The sequence below is a fragment of the Mus pahari genome, chromosome 8 (assembly GCF_900095145.1).
Source record: "Mus pahari chromosome 8, PAHARI_EIJ_v1.1, whole genome shotgun sequence".
NCBI classification, from domain to species: Eukaryota; Metazoa; Chordata; class Mammalia; order Rodentia; family Muridae; genus Mus; species Mus pahari.
In genome coordinates, this window is record NC_034597.1 from 26,195,010 (window position 1) to 26,203,686 (window position 8,677).

The window sequence follows — 8,677 nt, forward strand, 5'->3', positions numbered from 1 at the left end:
ACATTGATAAATCCTGAAGCTGATGAGACTTTAGTTCCCACCTCCCTACAACTTTTCAGCCAGGGAGCTTCGAAGGGCTGAAAAACTGGAGACAAGGGGTGGGGGTGTGGTGGTGGGATTTTGGATGAGCTGGATAGGCACTCCCCCCAACCACCACAGGGTCCTGTGGTATGGTTCTTGAAAAGGTAAGTTGAGTATGGCTGCGCTTAGTCCTGCCGCCCAGCCTCCCTCCCACCCACGGCCTGTGGGCCCATGGTCTTTTCTTTCTTCCTTGCTCGCTCGCTCACCATGTCCCCTCATCATAGAACAGTGCTCCTTGATGTCCATAGTCCCATTACCTCTCTGGTCAGCTGAGATACTGCCTAACAGCTTCCAGGCCCCTTCTGGCTTCTCTGCACAGACTCCTCACCAACCATTTAAATGCAGAATTTGCCAGTGACAACTCAGTGGCTGGCAGTTTCACACACACACACACACACACACACACACACACGCACGCACACACACATACACACAAATGCACCTTCCCCACACAATCCTTTCTTTTCTGTCTGTCTTGGCTCACTAGAGGCACCAAATGCCTGCACGCTTCTATTTCCCCTAGTTGCCTTTGGAAACTATCTTCTTCCAGAATCCATAGCTGCCTTTCTCCCTCAGGCTGGGTCAGGGCCCAGGCCCAAAGCTCCTCAACTGTCCCCTCCACATCTTTTTATGGCCATATACATTTTCCATGGTGCTGGGAGCTCTAGGCAAAGCTGAGACTATCTTGGTTCTTTGAACCCAGTACTCATCCTGGCGCCCAGTTCTGCCAGGCTCAGCTGGACCAGGTTTTCGAGGGAATCAGAATCCTGAAGGGTTCAACTGTTTCCCTGAAATCTTAGGTGTGTTAAGTGGAGCCTCATCCAACTATAACCTGGGTGAGAGGATTCTGAGACTGGATTGCGACCCCCCCCCAATCTCTCACCACCTTCATGGGGGTGGTCAGCTAGAGTCTGGGAACACCGGAGGCGGCGGGAGCCCCGCTCTGCTCCCGCGGCTGGAAGTGAGCTTTCCTCCTGGGCTCGCGCTGGAAGGCTTCATACAGGTCGCTGTCTGCTGGCTCCTCATGTCCAGGCACTGCGGTCAAGTCTGCGCCTGTTTACAGCCATGATTTGGGCTTCAGAGTCTGAGCCTCCTGCCTGACTCCGGGCTCAGTGCACCGCCCCGGGGGCGGGGGATGGACACCCACCGAAATCTACCCGGACAGTCAGGGTTCGAGCCTGCCGCCAGCCCGCTAAGCATCCTGGCGTCTGGCTCAGTGCCCTGGTCTGTAGTCTCTCTGCAGGCTGCCCGAGTCGGGGGTTGGGTTCCGAGAGCGGCTGTCCGTTCTGGCCAGGGAGAGGACTGCAGAATCTCTGCTGAAGTCCCCCCAGCGCCAGCGAGTTCCAAGTTCCCCCTCCCCGAGGGTAGTCGATGGCTGTGCCTCCTCTGTTTCTCCAGCGAACCCGGAGGCCTGGCCCACTCGACCAAGTCTAGGCTCACCACAGACAGACCAAGGCCCCACCACGGTGCGGTCCTCTTAGCATCCCCTGGCTGGGAGTGCAGAGCACCGGGTACCCCCTCGGAGCAACAAAGGGGCAAGCGGCACGCAGGTAAGCTAATGTTCCATGGTCACGTGGTGGAGAGGAGGGAAGCGGGCGGGAGGGGAGGGGGCGTCCTCCGCAGTTCTCTCCTCGCCTTGGCTCAGACACACAGCCAGCCTGGAGCCGCCGCGCGGGCCAGGCCGCCGCTGCCTCTGCCTCTGCCTCTGCCGCCCCCAGAGTCGCTCCAGCTCCTGGAAGTGCCACGGCCACAGAAGCGGGCCGCCCCCGCCGCACCTGCCTGGGCTAGGGCGCAGGGCGCAGCAGAGGGAGCGCGGGGAAGATGCACCAGCAGGCTAGGCTCTCCCGGGGAGCAGCCTGGGACTGCACCAGGACCAGCGCCTCCCCGCTCCGCGCTGCCCTTGGCCTCGTCCCGGGCCCAGGCATTTGATCAGCGCACCAGGGGGACATGGAAGCGCTGACGCTGTGGCTTCTTCCCTGGATATGCCAGTGCGTTAAGGTGAAGGCCAACTCCATCATCCACATTGTTGAGCTGGGAGGGCAGACGGGCTGGGCGGGGGCCACCTAATAGAGCAAATGATGTGCAGCGTCCAAACTTAGTGTCTCCCCAGGCCGAGGGGCTCTGCAGTCGGTGTTCCCCCGAAAGCCCGCGCTGCCCCGCAGAGGATCTGTGCTCTGGCTGCTAGGCACTCCTGTGGGCACCTCGCTACTCCCTTGGGCTCTCCAGTCAGTGCACAGGGCCCTGCGGCCTCTGCCCACACTTAGGGCCATGGCTGCGGGGAACCTGGGATAGACCCTTTTTGAGGTGAGTGACCCTGACTGGGCCATCCCCAGACTGGACCACTTGTCATAGCTTGAACATTGGGGGCAGGGCAAGATCAGAGAGGCCAAAGCAGAACCATGTATGTGTGTGGATGGGTGCTGTCAGAGTGCCAGTGTGTATGCACCTAGCATGGGGTTTGGTGTTCACTGTGAGAGGGTGTTGGGGTGTGTGGGGCCAGCTGAGCACCTTAATGCATTCTGTCAGCCTGTTAGAGTGGACACAGTGCTTGCCCTTTTTCCGGTGTGTGTCTGTGTAGCTCTCAGTGTGTGTGTGTGTGTGTGTGTGTGTGTGTGTGTGTGTGTGTGTGTGTGTGTGTGTGTGTATCTGGTTGTGGCATCTGCAGCCGAATCCTGGACAGTCCTAGAGTGTCTGCCTGATCTAAGTCTTGGGGCCAGCATACAGTGTGGATGGTAGGGGTGAACAGAAGGAGCATAGACAGTGGGGTGGGGGCTCTGGATGGAGAGGAGGAAGAGGAAAAGCAGAGGAAGGGGAGACCAGAGGAGAGGTAGTGATCAGGAGTTCTGAGCAGAAAGGCTGGGATCTTGAGAAGTTGGGCCCGGTTGGGGGACTAACAGCAGTTGCTTTTGGGGGAGCCCCTCTGCAGTCACCTTTCAGGAAGTTGGGAAAGACCAGCTAACAAGCATAAACTGGGTGTTGAGAGGTGTGAGGAAACATGGCTGATGTTACCCGCAGGGCAGAAGGTGGAAGGGGTGGCAGGGACAAAGTCCCTACTCTAAGGGCTGCAGCCTCCCTTCGTTGCCAGTACTGTGTAAGGATCAAAATGTGCTTCCTGCCCAGGAGCCAGAGTGGGTCTCAAGGTCTGCATTGCTGCTCCAGTATAGTGAGGAATTTGGGAGCTGAGTCCTTTTCCTACCCAGCTCTGGGCTCCAGGGCAATTAGAAGGCCAAGCAATAGGACCTTGGCAATGACCCTCCGTGCCTGGTAAAGGGGCTGTGGGGGTCAGGGAGGACCCCCAGAGCAGCAGTTCAACTAATCTCCACTATAGGGGCAGGGGCAGGGAAGCTGTGTACCTAGTGAAAGCGGCAGGNCTGCCAGAGCTTCAGATGAGCTGTTCCTGCTTCTAAAAGGACCATTCAATAGTGGTTTCTTCTGGGACTCTCAAGTCTTGCTAGATCAGAATGTCTAGGGGTTTCGGATATAGCCCCAGCCCTTTCATACGTACAGGAAGAGGAAGTGAGAAACGAAGAGCANAGGGACCAGGCCTGGTAGCATCTTGACCATACAAGGTTCTGACTATCAATGACTTCTGCTTAAAAGAAAAAAAAGTCTTTGGTGTAGGAGAGCTGGCCGTGGACCACCTTTTCACTTCTGCATTCACCAGGGAATGCAAAAGACAAAATAAATCATCACTTCATCCTGGAATTGGGATAGGGGACCTTATCATTTTGGAGAATTCACTCTGGTTCCTGGGATGGGATTTATGGACCACATCAGGTGCATCTGAGCCAGAGGCTACCTCNGCCTCATACTGGATGGGTCATGGCTGGGACATGAGGTGCTTTGCTTAAGAAGCACATGTGACCTGTTGGTAGCATGTGTTTGTGCATGTGAAATTCATGTCAACCGTGCACATGTATGATGTGGGGAGGGGANCACACCCTGTTTGGGTTATGTTGGGAGATGTTTAATCTACCCAACCAACAATCAACACAGAGTCTTGAGACTGGTACCTCATCCCTGAAATCTCGCTACTTGTGAATGCTGAGGCGTAAAGAATCACCATGAATTGAAGGCATCCAGGAGCACAGAAGGAGAACCTGTCTCAACAAAGCATTATAAACTAAACCAAACCAAAGTCTGCATCAGTCCTCCCACCACGTGGTACCCAGTGGTTCAAAAAGTGGCCTGACCCTAGGGGTAAAGGAACAGGGGAAGGGTTCCTCTCCAGGCTTTGTCTTGACCCCTCTCTTCCTCAGGTGCTATCTTCGAGGAGAACACAGTCAAGGACTACAGGGTGTTCCAGTTGGCTGTATCAGACCTGAGCCTCAGTGATGACATCCTGCAGAATGAGAAGATCACCTACTCCATCAAGGTCATAGAGGCCAATAATCCATTCCAGGTGGTGCAGGAAGGTGAGTGGTCACCGAGCCCATGCATGAGTCACTAGGCTACAGGCAGTGAGGCCTTGCAGCAGTGGGTCCAGGCAGGGTTGCTACCCAACTAGTTGTAGAGAGCCTCCTGGGCACTTACTTGGCTGCTATGCCAGGCATGGTGGCTTGTCCTTCCAGGTCTAGCAAGGTAGGGCGGCTAGGTGGGGTCTGGGCAAGAGGAGAGCCTCTGCACACCTCAAAAGCTCTCCTGGCAGGGGACTGTGCAGCTTCTTTCCGGCCAGGTGAATGTGCGTGTGTGTTCTGCTCCGCCACCGAGCAGGCATGTGGCTCAGGGAGGTCTTTGTTTCTTGCATGTTTGTGGGTGGGTGTGTCTTCATGTTGGGTTCCCCTTCCCCTGTGCACTTCCCCAGAAGCCTCTTTGTGCCCTGCAGCTCAGGGGAGCTCGGAGCTCAGAGCTCTTCCTGTGTGTCTTGTCTGTAGCACAGCCTGAGGAGGGCTTGGTTGCACACTCTGTGAGTCCTAGAGGCTTCTGCCCCTCTGGTCGTCAGCCCCTTTCCACTGTGTTTGGAGCAACCCATCTTTGCTTGTGCCTGCACGGTGGACCTAGGAGACATTGCCGCCTGGACCGGAGGTGGGCGCTGTTCACTCAGGAAAAGAACCTAGCTGGACTAGGTCTGATGGCAGGAAAATACTAGCTGCCCAGGGCAGCAGTCTTCCCCCCCCCCCCCCCCCCCCCCCGCAGCTAGCTCGCTTAGGATTCATGGAGGCAGGGGCAACAGGTGGGCAGCCCATGAGGCCACCAGCCTTTACTAGCTTCCTCTGGCACCTGCACTCACTCGTGGAGTGTAGTTACATGTGTGCAGGCAAAACACATACAGAAAGTAATGAGAGCTACTACTGCTTTAACATCCACAGATGTCCATTGTCTGATATCTTCTGATACATTAGTGACTGCAGCTCCCTCTGCCGTTCCTTCCTCTGCATTCCCTCTATGCTTACTCAGCTGACAGCTCTTGAAGTGCCCCCCCTTTCCTGTTGTTGATTTCTGGTCAAGGCCCTGGCAGGAACCTGCTCAAACATTCTCTTTCCCCCTCCCCTTTGTCTTGTTTACTACAAACAAGGCTCCCTTGTAGTGCTAGTGCCTCGGAGTGCCTCTGATACAGGGGTACAGTCAGAATCATAACATGTAGGTAGGGACTTCTTTCCAGAACTGGCGGGGTTGCAGGGCAGGGAGCTCAGCTGTCAATTTCTCCCTGGCCTTGCTGGGCCTAGGGTCTGCCTGTTATTTTGAGTTATATACTGTGTCTACCAGTCTGCTTGTAACTGCCAAGGATGAGGTGAGCCATGGATGGACGAGTCTACATACTTTGCTGTGATCTTCATACAGCATGGGTTGGGGGTTGGGGGCCTTTGAGGGCCTCCTGGTTTTAACTACAGCAAAGAATGAGAAGGGGAGGGACTGCCTAACAGGAAGGCTCAAAGGGTGGAGGATGTTTTAATTGCCCAAATCTTCAGTCTCAAGAGCTAAATGGAGGTGGTGAGAGAGGTGCTAAATGGGTAGGGAGAGGCTGGTGGTGTTTTATTCTGAGATCTGTGGGGTCCGTGAGGTGGCTCAGTAGTTAATAACACTTCCCACTCTTGAAAAGGACCCTGGTTTGATTACGACCACCCATATGGCATCTCGCCACTGCCTGTAACTTCAGTTCCAGAAGTACACGATACGACACCCTCTTCTGGCCTCTGCTGGTACCTGTGCAAATGTGATGCACTTACGTGTTCAGGCAAAATACATACATAAAAGACTGTGAAGTGCTGCTTGCAGTGCTGGGCAAAGGTATGTCTTATGTCCTCTGAAGTAGAGTCATGGGGGAGTGCCTGTCCTTCTTATGTGGCCACATCCCACAATCTGTCTCCAGGTTCCCTCTGACCCCAGACATTTTTGTGGGTGTGTTCTCATCATGGATCCTTGGGACCTTTGTCTTTGGCCTATATCAGATTAGCACACCTCGATTATGATTGTGGGTTCTGGTGACTCTCTCCATGGTGTAAGGCATCCTTTACTCATTCATTTTGGCCCTGAATGAAGCACAGCTATCTCTACCAGAAGGACCCCGGGGACTGAAGGCGACAATCTTACACAGGGTTATAACCATAGGCAGGATGAACTGTGCAGCTGGGTCCCTGGAGAGGCCATCTCTGTCGACAGGAAGAGCTGTCACACAGCTCCAGCTGATTTGTGCCTTGTTGGTGGGAAAAGTCCTAGTAATGTAGATGTGCCTTTTTTTAATTAAAAAAAAAGTAAGAAATGGCTCAGTAGTTAGGAGCACTGGCTGCTCTTCTAGAGATCCTGAGTTCAAGTCCCAGCAACCACATGGTGGCTCACAACCATCTGTAATGGGATCCAATGCCCTCTTCTGGTGTGTCTGCAGATAGGGTACTCATATACATAAAATAAATAAATCTTTAAGAAAGAAAACAATGCACTGTAGCTCTCTCAGTATGCTCACATAATGNGTGGCTANTCTGGGGACCCAGACAAAGCTTCCTTAAAAAAAGAAAAAAGAAACAAAGAAAAAGGAGACTCTCCAGGTCTGTACTTCAGTTGCAAAATCTAACTTTGAGGGGGGGGTTGAGGCAGGGATTTGCTGTGTAGCTCAGGCTTCTCTTTTACTTCATCCACCTGAGTATAGCATTAGAGGCCAGGCTTACTCCAGCACCACACTTGGTTCTCATATCTGGTCTTTTACTTGCCAACCAGTGGAACAATCTAAACGACAGACAAAGCATAGCTATGTGCCATTTGACCTTCAAGCCCCAAGTGCAACTTTTTCTTGGCAATAAAGGCTCCAGCCAGGGCCTTTTACTGGTTTAGACATTGGTTTGTTTATTTGTTTGTTTGTTTGTTTTTAAATGGTTATTAGTTTCTTTGGGGGGGTGGAAACTGGAAAAATGTCTCAGTCTCCAAGATGGTAAGAGGACACTCTCAGAAGGTTCTGGGAGTGTTTCTGCACATCTGGCATGAGTGGGTTAGATACCGAGGGTCGGCTTGGCGGTTTCTAGATGAGGAACCCTGGCCAGGGGCTGCTACTAATTTGGTGTGTAGTGGTTAAAGCTGGCATACACTTTCAACCGTAGGAATGAGAATGGCATGGGCTGAAATCCACCTTGTTATCCATTCCCTGACTCTGCACAGCTCCTGGTGCCTAGAAGGGAAGGGANGAGCTATCCCTGGAGGCCCTGGGAGAAGCAGAGCATTGCTTAGCAGCCTCCTCCCCCTGGCCTTGTGCCTGTGGAGCAAGTATTCAGCTCACTGGGTCTCCTTCCTTGGCTGTGTTCTATGGGGTACTTGTCTGCCCAGTAGTTGGCTCTAGCTGGATGGCTATCCCAGCGTTTTCTGCTGAACATGGACACTTATTGCAGAAGACATTATTTGGGGGATGGAGAGCAAGGACATACTGGGATTCAGTCTTCATCTTAGAGAAGACAAGTGCTCAGTGTGTCCCAAGCAAGGGGTCTGGGGTTGAGGTGATACGTTGTTGTAATCTGAGAGACAGCATCTTCGTGACCCATGGCTGGAATCCTGAATGCTGGAGCCCAGAGAAATCTAGCAGAAAGCCTACCTCGCTCATTGCACGACCTGGGGTAGTCTTGCCCAGTGCTGAGCTGCTGCTTCTAGATCTGTTAAAAGAGAATAATTGTAGTTGCTGCCTCTTGNGACTATTGGAAGGATTAAATGAGATGAGACATGTATAAATTGCCTGCATAAGGCCCGAGGTTGGTGTTCAGTAAACACTAATTCCCTCACTATTCCTTGACACAGCTATGACTTTTTCCTCAGCGTCTCTTTGGGCTGTTGGTATTTTCAGCCACATAGTTTCTTAAGCTAGTGAATTCCTTGAGGGAGGACCCTAAATGACCTTTTCATTTTTTAGCTTTTACCCCCAAGCCCCCAGCTACTAAAGGAATGCACGGCTACAATGAACATGTGTTACTTTTAAAATGTAGAAGAGAAAGAGGCCAGCGCATGCTTATTACATAAAACCTGGAAGGTGCAGAAGGCAGCAAGAAGCCAAACATCCCCACCCCGAATTCTACTGAATTCTCATTCCTTCCAGGCTTCTTTTCTTCCATTGTGTTTTATAAATGAAGTTATATCCTGTTCCATGTGCTATATGACTGGCTTTTTCTCAAGCATCCATGAA

At 52.8% G+C, this 8,677-nt stretch overlaps 1 protein-coding gene across 1 annotated transcript in view; it reads left to right on the plus strand.

The window, feature by feature from the left end:
* The first annotated feature begins 1,216 nt into the window (after positions 1–1,216).
* The window catches only part of Grid1 (glutamate ionotropic receptor delta type subunit 1), a 738,391-nt gene continuing 730,930 nt past the window's right edge, over positions 1,217–8,677 (plus strand). Inside the window, exons 1-2 of the mRNA XM_029541717.1 lie at positions 1,217–1,631; positions 4,341–4,496. Of these exons, the coding sequence (XP_029397577.1) occupies positions 1,217–1,631; positions 4,341–4,496 (571 nt within the window). The remainder of the gene's footprint in view (positions 1,632–4,340; positions 4,497–8,677) is intronic.